Genomic DNA, 18704 nt, shown 5'->3' with positions numbered 1-18704 from the left:
GGATATACAAACAGAAAAGAATTATATTGGAAAACCACACTCGAACCTTATATTCCCAGTCTGGAATGTTTTGTTCTTGTGTGCTAGTCATTTTTGAAAAAGAGCAGGAATGAAAGAAGGGAGTTGAGAAGGCTTTCGAATTATAGTGATAGTCACCATCCTGCTTTACCGTCTAAATCGCAGCTGTCGTTATTTCACTTCTCGATCCTTTGGCCTCTTGCTTCCTTTTTCTGTAGCATGGCTCCCGCTGGCACCCGCTCAGGTCGCAGTCTCAGGGGAACGATGGCAGCGGGGAGCAGTGCTTGTAGATCTGGGAAGAACTCGGGGTCGGGGGGAGACCAGGTCACCTGTCACAACATTCCTGTGGGGCTTTGGACATCGCAAACGTTCAGGGATTTTGAGAGCTTTTGGTTTGCCTCTTTGAGGTCATTTCCATACCATTTACTTAAAAATTTCTACCAGAATAAATATTGCTGTTTACTCCTCCTGCCTTTTCACAGTCCTTTCAGCTGCCCTTTTGCGAATTCTTGATCCACTCAAGCCTGGTCCGAACTCTCAGTCAGCAGTTCTCAAATTGTCCGGAAACTGGTGTGAAATCCAGATTCTCAGGATCCACCCCAGACCCACTGCCTCAGAAGCCCTGGGGCTGAGGCTCAGCCTTGCAGATGACCCTGAGACATCCCAAAGTTTTAGAACCACTGGTCCAAGTAAGATGAGTTTTGTGCTCAACAGGCTAGTTGGGTCAGATTCTGGTGGTTTAACCAGAACATGTGGATCTAATATTTATTGGTAAGCTTTCATTTTATACTTGTTTCATTAAGAAAAAGAAAAAAATAATAGCAGTTACTTACCCATTATAGGGAACAGACATGGGGAATAGGGAAGGGGCTTTCCATCTGGGTCCTGTAAACATTCAGGTACTGCTTTCCTAATTTAAACCTTTCTCAGTTATGGTGAGGTGTTTCATTTGAACTCATTTTCCTTAGAAGCGTTTTAGATATTTTGCTAGGAAAATTGGCTTCCAGTGGTTGCTAGGAAATTTGGCATCTTATGTATCTTAATCTTCCCCCTGCAGCTATTAAAGTGAGCTCATAGTGGTTTTTACCACAGCAGCCAGCAGGATGATAGACATAAACTTTTCGAACTCTAGTAGTAGAAGACAGAAATTTTAGTGACACACCTATAATGGCAAAACAGATACCTAGAATTTTCACGTTATTGAGCAAGTTATATTATTGATCAAGATCTTTGTAGTTTTAAAACTCTTTAGGATTTGTGGAATTCAGCTTTCATCCTTTGAATAACACTGCCTATTGTATAGGTTTAAGGGTCCTTTCAAAACATAAAAGGAAAAGGATTTTTTTTGGTAGACTTCACTCAGTAAAAGTTATTATTATATCTGGAACATCATATAAACATATTTAAATGGCAAGCTAATAATATTTGTAATATATGGCATATTAATAAAGTTAGTATAGAAACAGATCTTGCTAATTAGTAAGAAAAAGACAAATGAAAAAATGGGGAAAAGGACATGAATAGGAAATTTAAGAGATATGAATGATCCACATCAGTGAACAAATGTCCTTCCTCCCTAATAATCTAAGTAATACAAATTAAATGAGCATTGTGAAAGCAGCTTTTGAAGGCCAACCTGGCAGACATTAAAAAAGAAAGTTACTGCCCAGTATTGGCCCAGGTTTGGTGGAAAAGACACACTTATCCTTCTACTGGGCGCTAAGATGACGTATTTGTTTCCCGTGGTGCTGTAACAAATTGCCACAGACTTGGTGTCTTAAAACAATACAGATGTGTCCTCTTACAGTTCAGGAGGCTGGGAGTCTGAAATGGGTCTCATGGGCTGAAATCAGTGTGGGCATAACTGTAGTTCTATTCGTAGGCTCTCAGTGGAAGTCCGTTTTCTTGTACAGGATCCGGTGATGGTTTAATGCTCTGTGTTTATAGTCTTGAAATCGCACTGGGTCCTGCAGATTATGTAGCTGGCTCTGGCTCTGCCTCTTCCTTGCTGTTCCTTCCTCTGAACCTTTTTCTTTTTTGGCTTAATTCTGACCTGTCTTTCCTTGGCCCTGCTGTAACTCTCAAGGCCTTCGGGAGCTCTCCGGTGCCTCCTGGCCCTGCACTCTGCTCCCCCGCCTTGTATTCCCATCCCCTGGCCTTCCGACAGTTCTTAGCGGTCAGTAACCCGGCTTTTTCTACCTTCTCAGCAACTGGGAACATGATAAAAATCCATGCTGATTGCCGTCTGCAACCAATCCACACCGTCAAATCTCAGCTGAGCCAATCACGCTGTGTTTGGCGATTCTTTATTTTTCTCTTTTTGACTATCTGTTCTATTTTTCAGATTTCCCCCCTCACATCTCAGGGTTTCTCTGCCTTGAAGAAGTTATGTTTCTCTGACAAGATTGTATCATGCAGTCATATTTATCTCTGTTTCAAAATCTTAATGTTGCTGCTTCAGCAGTTTCCTTTTGCTCACATTACCGCCACACCGTTCCCCCAGCTCACAAGCACAGCCTGTTTCTCACATGGATGGATCGTGTGTGTGTGTGTGTGTGAGCGTGTGCACATATACCCCACCTAAGGCTTTGCTGTTGTCTCTCTCCTTTTCTTTGGCGCTAAAGAAGTGTGGGCCCCATGCATGCTCACATTTACTCCATCCAGCCTCCAGAAGCTAATCCCAGTGAGCTCTGACTTAACAAAGTGTCACGTCACTTTGGTCACTTGTCGTATTTGTTAATGTGCACGTAATATACAAAGTCATTATTTATGATCGCCTTTTCATCTCTCCCTTTAGTATTCTCGGTCGCTGCCGTTACTTCAATTGTCATGTCTATTCAGATGATTCCCAAATGGTCACTTCTGCCATTTTATAGACCATATTTTCAACTACTTCTAGAGGGTTCTCTCCAACTTCAGCTTCAGCACCCCAACTTGACTCAGGTTTTCCTTGTTTAGCTGCCTCCTGCTCCGCCACTTGTGCTCTTCCCGCGCACACGCTGACACACGCACACCCTCCCCCGGCTCTGCCTCCTGCCCAGCTCTTCCTGTTGATGGCACAGCCTGGTCCAGGTTTTCTAGGGCAGAAGCCTGGGTACTTTTTACTCCTTTTTTTTTTAAACTGCCACATTTAGTTTTTGCTGAATCGATGTATATTTGGTTTTTAGAACATCACTTGACTACGTTTTCTCTTTTCAGTTGCACTACTTCAGTCCTAATTCAGGACCTCATTGCCTATGACCTGATGTCCTAAACTATTTCTGAAACCTAAACTGTTTTTCTTAGCACCTAGACAGTATTTCTCCTTTGGCCTAAAATCCAGGGAGTCCCACAGACCAACCTGAGTACATCCGCCCACCGTTCCAAAGCCTTCAGCAGTGTTGCCCAGTGTACTTTTCAGTCTTAACTCCTTACTGGCTCTGGACATGTGCTCCACAGACCTTCCAGATCCTGCCTCTCTTCCCTCCTTCATCCGCTGGGCTTTCCCCCACTTTCTACCCTACTAGCCTCCATCCTGGCCTCACTCCAACGTGCTGTTTTTCCTGAAGCCTTTACCAGTAAGTTAGAGTGACAGTATCTTTAAGTGTGAGTAGTATTTTTATATTCTGAGGATATTTTTAATCTCTTTGAAGACATTCTACCGTGTACTATAGCTATTTATTTTATTGTCTCATTAACCTCTAACCTACATGTTTATAGTTTTAGAGTAGTATCTTGTTAATAATTACTGAATAAGAAAGTACTGAACAAGACATTATAAAGTCTTGTGAGCTGTGTGACTTTGAGCAAATGATTTTATCTCTCTGAACCTTGGTTACTTAATTTATGGGAGTAAAGTGAGATGATAATACATATGTGTGTGTGTATGTATATATATATATATTATATATCTATAAAATGTAGACTCTCCTGCATGGATCAATAAAGATTTTCTGTCCAATGAGTATTATTTATTTATGTTTCCAATCTATAATACTAACAACAAAATTTCAGTTATACCAAGCATCACTATAATGGCCCTCAGGGAGAAGCTTGGTCAAAAGGTAAGGTAGAGTATCGTTAGTACCAACTAGAAGTTCAGGAGATCTGGAGATGGAAACGAGGCACAGCAGATACTAAAATAGACTAGATATTGACCGGAAAGAATTAATTTAATTAGCTACCCTTTTCCTGTTTAGGGCTCAGGGGTTTTCTTTTCCATAGAGGCAGAGGCAGATCTCAGTATGGTGGGCTCAAGCTCGAGCAGTTAATTATAAATGCCTGTTATTTGGCTCTCTCCGTATTGAAATTCTAATTGGTATCTATAGTGTTATTATGAAATTGGTTTTATTTTTTTATTTTTTATTTATTTATTTATTTATTTTTGGCCGCGTTGGGTCTTCGTTGCTATGCGTGGGTTTTCTCTAGCTGCGGCGAGTGGGGGCTCCTCTTCTTTGTGGTGCGCGGGCTTCTCACTGCGGTGGCTTCTCTTGCTGCGGAGCGTGGGCTTCAGTAGTTGTGGCACGTGGGCTCAGTAGTTGTGGCTCGCGGGCTGTAGAGCGCAGGCTCAGTAGTTGTGGCGCACGGGCTTAGTTGCTCTGCGGCATGTGGGATCTTCCCGGACCAGGGCTTGAACCCGTGTCCCCTGCATTGCCAGGCGGATTCTTAACCACTGGGCCACCAGGGAAGTCCCTATGAAATTGGTTTTATAATAATGACCCAAGGTTTGCAGATAGTGGAGCAGCCCCTAGTACATTCCTTAGTGAGAAGACTTTGCCTTCACTTTGTCTACATAATAGTGATAGGTATTTCTTATTCATCTGCCACAAAGTTGATTTTTCCAAACCTTCACTATAACTCATTTTTAGGGAAGTATTACTTTTCTGTCTTCTTATCTTCTTACTGACTTAACTTAGATTTTAATAATTGTTCTTACTGAATACCACAGAGTGATTCCGTAGAACTATGGACGTAATAAAACTGGGTGAGTTCCAATAGCAAAGAAGGAAGTATTAACTAATTTAATTGACAAACCAATGTTTCCCAGCCTGGTATACTATTCAGATTTTTGTTATAAGTTTGTGAATAAATTAAACTGTTTCTGCCCTAGGGACTCAAGTCAGACATGTGGTTGTGGGAATCTTTGTCTTTCCCACACCACTCTGCATTTTAAAAATTCTTCTGCAGGAAGATCCCAACATACTATAGCTGTTCTTTCTTATGCAGCTAATTTTCCCTGGAGAGAAGCCATAGAAAATCCAAATCAAGTTTTTTTCTAGTCTATTTTCATGTCACTTCTTCAGAGAGCTACACTCTTCTGTTAAATTGTCAATAAATATTCTAATCCAGGAAAAGGGGGACAGTAGGAAATAGGAAGGGGAAAGGAACAAATTCTTAGCACTAGCAGGTACACTAATGAATGTGTGATTAATTGTTCTATATAAATTGCAATATTTTCTCACTTAAAGAAGCTTTTAAAAGTAAAGGTGTGGTATAACTGATTCACTTTGCTGTACCCCTGAAACTAATACAACATTGTGAATCAACTATACTCCAATAAAAATTTTTAAAAATAAAAGTATATGTGTGTATATATATAAATAATATACTCAAGAGAATTGAAATCGTATGTTCATACCAAGACTTGTTCATGTGCAGCATTCGTATGCAGTTTATATGAATGTTCATAGCTGCATTGTTCGTAATAGCCAGAGGGTGAAAACAACCCACACGTCTGTCAGCTAGTCAGTGGATTTACAAAATGTGGCATATCCATACAATGGAACATTATTCAGCCATAAAAAGTAATGAAGTACTGACACAAACGTCCACATGCTGTGATTTCATTTGCGTGATATGTCCGTAATCGGGAAATCCACGGAGACTGAAAGTAGATTTGTGGTAGTGGGGTGGGTGTGTGCCGAGGAGGGTAGTGTGCCGTGTCTGCCGGGGCTGAAAGGTGTCTTTGGAGTGGGGGAAATGGTCTGGGATTTGATAGTGGCGAGGGTTGTATAGCTCTTTGAATAAACTAAAAACCATTGAATTGTATACTTTACAATGGTGAAATTTTAGGGTATGTGAATTAGAGTTCAGATTTTTTAAAAAGTTTACCGAGGAACTAGATTCTTCGATTACCCTAGAAGTATCAGGCCAGAATTTGATGTTATATAGACCACATCAGCTCTTAGTTCAAATATTGTACACAGTGGGGGGTCATTTAGGTAATCCCACTGCATCTCTATTTGAGTAGAAATAGAACTGAAAGAATCAGGGGCTTGGAGTCAGAAATTAGGGAATTGTTCCTGAATCTTGAGTAACCATGGGCAAGGTGCTACCACCTTTATTCTTTTGCCAGAAATGAGGATCATATGTTTACTCTTGTCAGAGATTTCCAAATCAAAGGGTTTCTGAGAGACCATAAGCTTCTTGAGGGCAGGTTTTCCAACAGCTTCCCACCGGGTCTTATACATGTAGATGTTTAATAAATGTGTATTAAATGAATGTTGATTTAAATTGAGAAAGTCATGTGAGAGTGCTGTCTAAACTTTCTTAATGTCCTATAGGTATGAGATTTAACTGAAAGTATATACTGGTCTAATAGTGGAAATTTAAAAACAATTTAGATGTTATATTCTATTTCCAAGGTGTTTTGTAACTAATGTTTGGCCACACTGAATCAACTTCTTTTCTAGGCCTTCCAGTATTAAAACATGTGCTGACACCAAGAATAAAGGCAACTCATGTTGCTTTTGATTCTATGAAGAATTACTTGGATGCAATTTATGATGTCACAGTGGCCTTTGAGGGGACCGTGGACGATAAAGGGCAGCGGAAGGAAGCGCCGTCCATGGCTGGTGAGTTGGTTTTGAGCGAGTTATATGTTTACCCAGGTAGAGTTTATTTTTTTAAAAAGGTAGGTGTATTCTACTACATTACATTGATATGGTTTCCAAGTATATATACCTGTATTTCTCACATATTTTTTATTAATCTGTAACAGTTGAAATTTCATTAGTCCTGCTAAGTTTGGTGCTTCTTGGCTGTCCTGTTAGTCCTTGAACTTGCCCAATATCATTAGCTCAGCCTCCTCGCGCCCAAGGTTTACACAAAGAAATGGAAAAGTTCCATAAATCTAAGGAAGGAGTGAGGCAGGAGAGCACTGGCCTAGCCACACTGAGGTGCGCACTGGTGCTCAGTTTCCATCTTTGTACGTGTTTTCCATATAATATTGGTGAAATCTAGTATCACTGACAGTTACGTGTGACTTTTTCTTTTTTTCAGCCACGTGCTAGGTGTTAGGGACCTTTGAGCTATTGTTTATGTCAGAATAACCAGAAAAAACCAGAATTTTAAGCGAGCGGCATGTTGTAGTTAGACAAACCCACAGACGCTCGTGATCGCTGGCGACGTTTGCACGTGGCGTGGGTACAGGATGCGTGTGGAGCTGCCGTCCCTCCTCAGGGTGTCAGTTGCCGGGGCCTCATGCTTCGCCGTGGCAGCCGCCGGCCGTGGGACTAGCTCGCTTGTCAGGGTGCTTCTCTCCGTAGCAGCTCTTGAAGGCAGCCGTTCAGAACGTGTTCAGGGCCACAGAGGGTAGCTCCCAGAGGTTGGGAGAGAGGACAGAGGGCTGAGGCAGGAAGGGACTAAAAGGTGGCACAATTGATGGTGGCGGGAGGAGCTCAGACCTGGGGCAGCTGCACCTAAGGCAAGACCGACCGACCGCTCTTGTGACCGCCTTCAACTCCGAGTAAAGCAGGAAGCTCACGCTTTTTAAATTTTATTTTAAATTTTATTTATTTAATTCTTTGGCATGTATTATACATCATACAGTTTAAAAATCAAAAGTACATAAAGTATACAGTTGAAACGGCCTGTTTCCACCCCGTCCCCTTCCACCTGGTCTCCCCCCTCCCCTCCGCAGGGGTAACCACTTTTCTTCCTTTCTTGTGTATCGTGTGTACAAGTTTACTGTCCATCCCTCTTACAGAAAAGGCAACGTATAGTACTTTTTTATCTTTTTTAACCGTGGAAGGAGTCATTCACCCATTCTACATTTCAGGACAGTGCATTTAGTTATTCAGCAGTATTGCCATTCGTTCATCAAACGTTGTTCAAAAAGTAAGATTAAACACATTTTTATTGTTTATGAAAACCAGATCTAATTCCCATGATAACCTTTTAAAAATGCTGCTTTATCATGTCACCGTCCAGCCCTAGGAACTCGTGGGCTGGGCCGCGCCCACGGGATCAGTGCTGACGTCCCGGGACTCGGCATCCTGGTCCCCAAGCTCCTCCTCCACGTCGTTTCCTCCTACTCTGTGCTGCTCGCTGGGTGGGACCGGTTTCCTCACGGTTACTGAAACCCTCCTGCACCTGCGTGCGGGTTCTGCCCGAGGGCCGTGTGTAGGCCAGGCCACCTTCCCCGCCGTTGCTCTCACCCAAGCCTGCAGCCTTGTCCGCGTGAAGGCTTCCCTCGCTCCTCTGCTTGCTGGCTCACAAAGCTTCCTCTTGCTTTCCACTCCCGTGGCACGAAGTGCACCTAAGGTCAGCACTTGGCGTGTGGTCACTCTGTCCCCTCCCAGGTAGATCAGAAGTGCCTTTGGAGGCAAACCGTTTTAGGCTGCGTCTCCCGGGCTCCAGACCCAGCGCCTCCTCCCGTTGCTCCACTTGTTCTGCACCGTAGCCGATGGGGCTTTGTGCATTCATGACGAGTGTCTCTGTTTTTGAAAAGGCTGGCTTTCCTGGCTGTCACACTCAGAAGCCATGTGGAAAACAAAATGTGTCATTTCAATAAATTAAGAGTAAATGTTTCCGCAAGGAACGCTACAGCAGAGTAAAACCAAAAGACAAGTGGAGGGTCGCAGAGAAAAAGGCTGATTTCCTTAATGTACAAAGTGTTCCTATAAATTGATATGATCAGTAACTCAGTAGAAAAATGGGTAAAGGGTGTAGGAACAGACAGTTCACAGAAAAAAATTGTTCAACCTCATTCATAATAAGAAAAATTCAAATTAAAACGTACAGTGAGATACCATTTTTTTACTATCAGACTGGCAAAAATCCCCATTAACAGGTTAGATAACAGGCCCTGTGGGTGAGATTAAAGTATCTCAGAGACTTTCATACTTTGCTGATAGGAGTGCAATACAGTACAACCTCTGTAGAAGTTGTCCAGACAATGTCTACCAAATTTACAAAAGCATTTACATTCCCACTGCTGAGACATTATTCTACAAATACACCTGTGCACGTAAGAGATGACATCTGTTGTGTGTTGATTTTGAGTTGAGACCTGTAGCTTGAAAAACTCTCATTATTACATGAATTGATTGATACGCTGCTCTACTTAGTCTAGTATAAATTAAGATTCACTTTAAACTTAAATTATGATGTAAGTCGGGTTAGGTATAAAATTCCATAACTTGGAATATTGTAGGTACCTTGTGGCTGAATTTAATAAGTATTAAATGTTATCTCCATACACAGTGGGCTGTTATTTAATATTCATATTATATAGCCCAATTAAAAAATTTTTTCCCATAAAGTTGCTAGATTGTTCATAGATATGCCATAGACCAGTGTTTCTCAAAGCCCTGTAGGAGGATCGCGGTTCCATCAGAGTTACCTGGGTTGGCCTCAGCTGCACTGCAGACTGCCAGCGGGCTCGCCGCAGCGGGGTGAAGCTGCGTGCTGGTGACCCTGCAGGGGTTCTCGCGGTGGCCAGCGTCTAGTAGCGTGGGTCTCATGAGGCCTCGTGTCGGAGAGGGCGGCGGCAGGTAGTGAACCGTGAACCGTATCCTTCCCACTTCGTGGTCTCTTTCATCAGAATGTGGGTATGGCTCAGAGCCATCTGGGCGTCCTCTTGTGGTTCATCTGGTCTTTTCAGCAGAGTCTGAGCGCTTTCATGGACAGCGTCCATTGGGCAGAGGTGAGGCAGGGCAGTTTGATTGTAATTGATTTATAAATCCTGTTTTTAAAATGGGTGGTATACCAGAAGAAATTGTGAGCTAAAGGACAACAATTGATCATCTGTTTAAGCATTTTATATGGTTCTAGGTAACTTTTGTGTCTTAATATTTTCTTATACGAAAAGAAAACATATTCGGAGGGAAAATTACAGGTAACTCTGAAGAAGGGAAAAAACTCTACAAACTCACCTATCCAGATGCAGCCCCAGGTAACAGTTCAGATGTTTCCCTCAGAGTCTTCTTTTCTATAATGTCTGTATGTTGGCGTGTGTATGTGCCTTTATGTATTTTTTTAAATGAGATTTTATATATGCATATATATCTTCATATCCTGCTTTTTTTTTCCCCCTTAATAGTGTGTCATGAACATCTTTACATGTCAGTATATACACTTACGTAATTTTTTTATAAGGCTACGTAATGTTCATTGGTGTGAATATACAACAATGTATCTATCCAGTTTGTGTTGGATTTAGGTCATATTGTTTTTTTGTTTTTGTTTTCAGAGGGAAGGGGGCAGGTTGTAAGGCGGACAGCAAGCTGTATGGGCACCACCCGAGGGCCTGGTGTGCAGAGGCGCACAGCTCAGCCCGCAGACGTCCTGGGCCCCGCTGTCTGGGCTCTGCCTTTCTCGCCAGGCTCCCCAGGCACAGAGCACTCGGGACTCCGTCTCTCCAGAGACTAGACCTGTGACATGTGTGGATACTTGGAAGACTTTCTGTTTGGCCCTAGGGTATCAATATACTCTAGGGACCTGCTGGAAAAGCTACAGTTAGAAAACAATTACACCTTAATTTCTCCAGAGACTAGACCTTGTGACATGTGTGGATACTTGGAAGACTTTCTGTTTGGCCCTAGCGCATCAATATACTCTAGGGACCTGCTGGAAAAGCTATAGTTAGAAAACAGTTGCACCTTAATTTGAGTACTTTTCCCTACGTTCCCTAAATATCATGGATAATTTTTGCTCATGCCCTATGAAATATGCCCCAACTAAAAGGGTTTTTACTAATACAGACACAAAAGCTTTACTGACTATTGAGGAAAGTATTTGTTACTCATTTCTCACCTTTGGTGGGAGAACCTCCTGGATGCGCTGGGAGTTGATCTGGTGCGTGTATGGTCTGTGTCTGGATGCCTGACCACAGGGACCGGGCCAACCTGTTTCCACTACTGACGACGCTGGGCCTCGGTTCGTTCACCCCCACGAGGAGGCAACAGTCCTTGCCTACAGAGGTGCACGAAGGTCCAGTGAAGTGACGTGCATGAAAGCGTGGTGTGAATGCCACAGTACCATGTACATTTTAGGTGGGAAAACCTAAAAGCACCCATGCGAACTTCAGGGCCCTTTTCTCACGCCAGCATCTTACTAGAGGCCTTGCTGACACGTCCCAAGCACTTGACTTCGCAAGCATTCGTTTCTGACACTGGAAGTGCAGTCGGTTTCGTTTCCTTGCAGACTCTGTACGTCTGTGCACGGGACTTGGAATATCAAGGATAAACGCAGTGCCAGTTGGATGACCACTTAATTAACAGAAGTGTTGAGGGGCAGGCGTAGGTAATTAAGTGAAGGTAGGAAAGTTGGTGTCGGCATCTGCGTTTTTATGTATCAGAAATAGAAATAAGAGGGTGAGGTGAGAAGTCACGTGCAGCCAACAGATTCTGGTCAGTCACCTGCAGCACACGCGTGTGCAGGGTCCTGTCCTGCGTGCTCCCAACACCCTCATGTTGCAAAGGGGAATCAGAGGAGGTGGCTTTCCATGGTCGGCTACGTCTTGTTTCCCTTCGTAATAACGTAGCTCATGACACCCTCTCAGGCAGGGGCTGCTGCTGTCACCTCCCTCGTATGGACGTGGAAACAGGAACGGAGAGGCTGAGAGATACGCGCAGGGCTGGTGAGGGATCAGAACCCAGGCCGCCTGGCTCACTGGCGGTGCCCTTCGCCCATGCCCAGTTCTGCTCCTGAAAGCACTTCTTAAGCCGGTCTTTGATTTAAAGGGAAATGGAACTTGAGGAAAATTAAGAGAAAAATATTGAAAAAGTAAAATCTTCCCTGTGGCAGTGTTTTTGCACATTTATCATCAAAACCAATTCACTCCTAAAAGTGTAGAAAAAATGAGAGAATTTTTGATGACCTGAATGCAGCATGTTACTCAGAGCAGTTGTAGTGAGCACTTAGCAGAAAGAGGTGTGTGTGGTCCAGAGGCGGAACCTTCTTTAAGGGTTAGCTTGAAGTCTTCCTCAAGCTCTGCAGCACACCAGTGACCGCTTCTCAGAACGCGTCTTTGGACACATTTCGGCTTGAGATAAGAGGCCTCGGCCTCCTACTTGCATACGCACCCAGAGAACATAGCCTTCTCTTAAATCTCGTAGCAATATTTCCTTGTTCTCCAGGAATTTAAGTATGTTAATATGCTCATGTCTCCGCAGAAAGCCACCTGCAGAAAAGGGTATTTCCGGACTCAAAGTTCTGTCTTATCTTGGAATAAATCCTGACCTTATCCCTTGTGCCACGTGGGCTGAAAAAAGGACCGTCTGCTTTTTTCAAATTAGCATGTTTTGGGATCTGTAGTTATTGAAGGGCTCATAGCTATTCCACGGAAAGAAATCTGGTCCCCGAACCGAGTAGAATATGTTAAAGTACAGCAAGGATCAGAAAGCAAGGAGTACCAGTGAGAAGAAACCACTGGCAAGTCACAGAGGGGCGGGGAGGACTGTGGAGTCATGGAGGGAGGGCCCGGGCCGGCTCGGCGCTAGGACTGAGGGGCTCAGTGCGCCTGTGCACCCGGTGCTGCCAGCAACACCCCTCCGTGTCCTGCGGGGCTCACGGCCCGGTGGGGGCGGCAGGGGCGTGTGGCGAGCACTGGGCTTGGGGCCGGAGGCGGTGGCCCCGCGAAGGGGGTCGCTGGGTCTGATGGGCATCTGGGGACCCCTTCAGAGGGGGGCTCCGTGCTTCTAGTAGAGGCCGGCCTCCTGACCCTGGGCTGCCTGTCGAATCTATTACAGGTGGTTGTATGAAAAGTCACATTTGGTTGATTTAACTCGTGACGTAGGTAACTGTGGAAGACTTGGAAATCATACGACTTCAACTTGAAACCCAAAACCACCAGTTTATAATCTTTGTTTTCTTCTTCTTTTTTTTTTTTTTTTGGCTAAAGAAAGAATCTGTTCTTCTTCATTATTTTTAAACGTTTTTAAAGCTCATTTTCATCGTTTTATGTAACTGTGAATTCTAAAATAATAAAAGTGAAATATTTTTGTTTCTTGTTAGAATTTCTCTGCAAAGAATGTCCAAAAATTCATATTCACATCGATCGTATAGACAAAAAAGATGTCCCAGAAGAACAAGTATACATGAAAAGATGGCTTCATGAACGTTTTGAAATAAAAGATAAGTGAGTAACGACAGTTCTAGCCCCTCAGAGACAGTGGCTCAACACAGTCACTATAGTAAACAGCGTGAGACGAATGTAAACAGTTGTATTATCTTAAGAATGCCTTTTATAAACTCAAGTCAGATCTCATTCCGTGCCTCCTCTGTCCGTGTTTTAAACTTGACTGTTAAAGTCACTGTGAACGATCTTGTTATGGGGGCTGTCCTTTGTTATTTACTGCATTTCAGTAATTCGTGTATAAAGATATAAAATTTTTTAAAGAAGAGAGAGACACACAGAAAGCTTTGCACTGTTGAGATACCCCAGGCCCGCCCTCCCGGGTCCAGGGGAGTGTGTGCGCGCTGAGGATAGGCCGTCAGGCCGGCGGTGCGGAGAGAGAATCGGGCTGTGGGTGGAGGACGGTGTCTCACGTGTACGTGGAACTGACCCCGGTGTATTTGCTGGAAGAAGAAGGGGCAGTTGACATTTTCACGAGAAAAGTGTCCTTTTGCTATTAGCATCTTGGGGCCTAAACCGTTTCTGGGGTTGGCCTTGTGTTTCTCCCACCAATAACATGACTTGGGAGCTAGGGCGGTGTTGGCCCCTGGCTGAGAGTTGCTGTGAGTAAGTTCCAGGCGGGCCTCTGGATGCCTCTGGGGCAGGCGGAGCTCGAGGTCAGGTGAGGGTGAGCCTGTTAGTCTCCCTGCGATTCACACAAATTTCTAAAGGTGGAAATTTTAGAATTTTCTTCTCTTTTCAGGAAGATAAAAACTGGGTCTTAGGTTTAGATGTAATACTTAGAAACTGAATTTCCGTGGATGAAAATTTCAGGATATATTATTTATTTACTATTCGTTTTGTTTTCAGTGGAAATTTTATCCTTTTTGTTTTTTGAAAGATGTGTTTTAAACATCTATACTTTTTTTCCTCTTTCTGAAAAAAATGGATCTATGAGTTATAGGATGCACCATTTAAATTTATTAGGACCACATTGAAAAGTATGGTTTTTTTAAAGGCTTTAGAAAATACTTCCAGGGCTTCCCTGGTGGCACAGTGGTTAAGAATCCGCCTGCCAATGCAGGGGACACGGGTTCGAGCCCTGGTCTGGGAAGATCCCACGTGCCGCGGAGCAGCTAAGCCCATGCGCCACGACTACTGAGCCTGTGCTCTAGAGCCCGCGCGCCACAACTACTGAGCCCACATGCCACAGCTACCGAAGCCCGTGCGCATAGAGCCCGTGCTCCCAAACAAGAGAAGCCACCGCAATGAGAAGCCCGCGCACCGCAACGAAGAGTAGCCCCCGCTCGCTGCAACTAGAGAAAGCTCGTGCGCAGCTACAAAGACCCAATGCAGCTGCAAGAAAAAAATACTTCCAAAATTCTGTTTATGTTCAGAAATTGTACCTGTGTTTTAGTCCCTAAAATGCTTCTTCTCAGGAAACTGCCACTGTTTCTCCTCTCCTTGTTGTATGGCAGTAAAACACTTCCTAATTAACCCTCCTAGATTAACAAGTGAAAGCTATTAAAAGTGTATTATGTTGAAAATGAAACTATATGAAGTTTATAAACACATTTCTGTATTTCATTGACTCTCAATTGTGCATGACAATGTGTTAAACCAATTATTCAGCACCACGCACTTTGGATATGGAAGAAATTTTAAAAGTAAGATTTATGTGTTTTGACATGAAAATCTGTTATCAGAAAAAAACCCTGAATAATATGATTAATATCCTATGTATTTTGTGTTATAGGTGTTTATATGTATATTTAGAATGAGTCTGGACATTTTAAAACAGTGATTTTCTCTAGGGAATGTGAGTTGTAAGGCAACAGAAAGACTTTCCCTTTTTGTACTTTGTGTTTCAGATTTTTATGTTGAGTATATTCTGCTATTATAACTTTACATTTTTAAAATAAGGAAACTGCATTAACTATGCTGTTTTTCCTTCTTTTACCCGCTTTTGTAATTCCATGCGAATAGGGGCTTTGGGGGGTAACTCTCCATTTATAAGAACTACTGATCTTTTCTCTGACTTCTGGTAGAACAGGACCTGCGAGGAGGAGGAGTGTTTGGAGGGGTAAAGATTGGGAAAGGCAGAGAAAAAGCCCACGTGTGTGTCAGGTCCCTGTAAAGTTTTACAGATCTAAAGTTTAAAAAACAAAAACATCCCCATAAAATTACTTGAAACCATCTGTTTATAAATATTACATATAATTCATATACATTAATCATAGAGCATATTAAAGATACTTTTAATGTCTAGGAACTCCAATTAAACCAACTCTCTGGGTGTTTCCTATAAGGACCTATAACTTCTCCAGCATATAATAGGCAGCCAATAAATATTTGTTGAATTAAAATATTGAAATGGCTAAACCTGAAAGTTAACACTTTTTTTTTCATTCTGGCTATAGATTGCTTATAGAATTCTATGATTCACTGGATCCAGAAAGAAGAAACAAATTTCCCGGAGAAAGTGTTAATTCTAAACTAAGTCTCAAGAAGACCTTACCATCATTCTTGATCTTAAGTGGTTTGACTGCTGGTATGCTTATGACCGAGGCTGGAAGGAAACTATATGTAAAAACGTGGATTTATGGAACCTTAATTGGCTGCTTGTGGGTTAGTATTAAAGCGTAAACGCGTAGCTGTCTCCAGGCGGTGGGATGTGCTACGTTGTTTATTACTGGCGGCTGCACATTACACCCGATTGTTCCTGAATTTAATGAGAAGCGTAAATAAAGCCTTGTTGATTGAACATTGGATGAAATAGAATTTCTGACTAAAGCCAATGTGCAGTTGGTCTTGGGCAAACATACATGGTTTTACAACTTTAGTCCAGAAGCTGCTGGAAAGGGAAAAGATAAACAGAGTTTATGTTATAGTTGGCATTTCCTATGAACTAATGTCAACTTCAGAAGACTGTTAGGATTATATATTTTGTTACTGTTTTGTAATTCCGATAGCTGCATTCATGAACATTAATTTGCAGTATATTTCACTGTATTTGTTATCTTCAATTTTTTACAACTTGACTGGTCCAAACTCTTATCACTGAAATATTTAGTATCTTGCAGCTGTGTAATATTTTGCCTTGTGTTTAATTTCTCCAAGTCGATGAAAGAAATTGTAGTTAAGTATGGAGAAGGACACGAGGAGAGGCTGAGGAATGCTGGTGAGGGGAGCTCTGGTTAGCGCGGACTTCTATTGTATTGTGTTGTTAGCTGATTTCACTTTATATTGGCAAAGTGAGTAGCATCTCTGATATTTACTGAAACAGCTTCATTTGCACACCCTGTACTCTATACAAAAGAATAATGTATAAAAATACGAGAATTAAGTTTAAGTTAAAATTGTGATCCTGATTCATTGTAGCAGAACTTTAAATTGCTCAGCTTTTTGAAGATTTAAGCTAAGCTCCTAGCACTTCATGACATTTGTGCCATAAGTACTTGAAAACCTTAAGATTTCCTGTTATTTTTTATATCGAAATAATCAGTGTGAACCTTTGTTGGACCTGAGTCCATAGATATTGGAGATGGTGGGAGCTCTCAAACACCTGACTAGGTTTATTAGCATGTGCCTTTAGCCTGTTACTCTTGGGTTTAGCAAAATATTTAATCCCCAAATCATTTTTTTTATGTCATCATGGTCGGTTTCCACTGTCTTCGAGTTCTTTTCCTTTGGATCACCGGCAGGGCTGCTGCTCGGGGCTGGCACAGGGGCTCACGGGAAAGCACTGTGTCGCCAGCCAGCGTTTGTCCTGATGCAGAGTTGAACCATTTAAGCTCTCGTGAGCCAGCCCACCATCCACAGCAAAGGCATTTTGTATTCGTCTTATGTCAAGAAATCACCTTCCTCAAGCCAGTGAAGTACAGACTTAATCCATCAGGACGGAGTAAATTTGTTTCGTTCCCATTGGTATTAATGGGGCCACACAATTCATCTGTGTATCACCTGAAAAGAAGAGCTTTGTTTCAGGAACCAAATCACATAATTTTCAGTCATGGAACAATTAATCCCCTAGAAGAGGACCTTTTTTAAAGTGTGATCTGCTCTACTTTTAATGTTACAATTCAAGCTTGATTGCCTACTGGTCATTTAAGATACCAGTTCTGCTTCTGAGTAATGGATTTTTATCACCATTTAAATCATGATAAACAAAATGGAAACACAAATTAAGGGAAATTTGGTCTGATTTTCCAGAACCAGAGTAAGCCATTTCAAGTAACCCCTCTGAAGAGTTGGGTGGTATGAATTGGTTTGTGTATGTTAGTGTGTGTGTCTGTATTGATACACACATTCCCACAGGATACAGTTGGCCTCATTATGAATGGGGGTGCAGGTGAAACTTCTGTTCTCATGCCAAATTGCAATTTTCTCTTACCCTGTGAAGTGCAATTTAGATCAATCCCATGTCTTCGTTAAATACTCTTTTTAACAGTCCTAAACTTAGAAACTATTTCTAATTAGATCACAATAAATGTAAGTTGTGTAACTTACTTTGAATGTCATGGATATGTTCTCAATTTAAATTTTAAGAAGCAATACCATTGGAATCATGTTGATTATAACTGATTTGGAGAAGGCCAAGTGAACTGCATAAAATCACTTGAACAGCATGTTTCTTGTAACTATCCTTATATTCTTCTCACAAAATTTGTTTAAAATTTTTTTGTATCAAAATATTTGGAAAATTAGAAGCTTCTTTTTAACATGTATTGATATGATTTGAATTATGAAATTAAGAGCCCTATATACCTGTAAATCTTTTCACATAATATCATTTAAGCTTTTGTTTGTGTTACTGTTGATTTACAGCTTAGTTAGTACTTGGTTTATCTTTAAAAGAATGCAATCAATGTGCATGCTTTTATGTTTTTCGCAGAAGGGTGTGTTTGGATGAAAGTAAGAGAAAAAATAAAATCTTTCAGTGTCTCTAATGTCTGTGCTATTTTGTGACCCAAAAATTCATCAACAGTCTCTTATTCCATAAAATAGGCTTCATGGCTGGCCTTGTGTTCTGAATATATAAAACTATAATAATTTTTCTTAAGTATTGGGCAAGTTTTTTTTAATACATTAAAGTCTTCAAAATTGTGAAGCAGTATATTAATTTGGTTAATTCATCCATATACTTTATAAGATGTATGGCAAATATTAATTGCTTAACAATTCTGTAATAATTAGGATACCTCACTGAAACATGTCAGATGACTAAAATTAGCCAGGTTGGTGAGTCGAGTGTGAATCTGACTAATCCTTACATCACACGTACCAGTGATTTCTTTCATATGTATCATTTCCGTGTGATTTTTTTATTTTCACTTAGAGTGGTACAGTTCTCCTTTATATCCAGATT

At 41.8% G+C, this 18704-nt stretch overlaps 1 protein-coding gene across 2 annotated transcripts in view; it reads left to right on the top strand.

Moving 5' to 3' along the window:
* Positions 1-18285, top strand: part of AGPAT5 (1-acylglycerol-3-phosphate O-acyltransferase 5) — a 61561-nt gene extending 43276 nt beyond the window's left edge. For both annotated transcript variants that reach the window (XM_036838462.1, XM_036838461.1), the window contains 3 exons: positions 6690-6851; positions 13237-13360; positions 15757-18285. In XM_036838462.1, the coding sequence (XP_036694357.1) occupies positions 6690-6851; positions 13237-13360; positions 15757-15982 (512 nt within the window). In that variant the 3' untranslated portion in view covers positions 15983-18285. The remainder of the gene's footprint in view (positions 1-6689; positions 6852-13236; positions 13361-15756) is intronic.
* The last annotated feature ends 419 nt before the right edge of the window (positions 18286-18704 follow it).

The sequence above is a fragment of the Balaenoptera musculus genome, chromosome 21 (assembly GCF_009873245.2).
Source record: "Balaenoptera musculus isolate JJ_BM4_2016_0621 chromosome 21, mBalMus1.pri.v3, whole genome shotgun sequence".
Lineage (NCBI taxonomy): Eukaryota > Metazoa > Chordata > Mammalia > Artiodactyla > Balaenopteridae > Balaenoptera > Balaenoptera musculus.
This window is presented reverse-complemented; position numbering and strand designations above follow the sequence as displayed.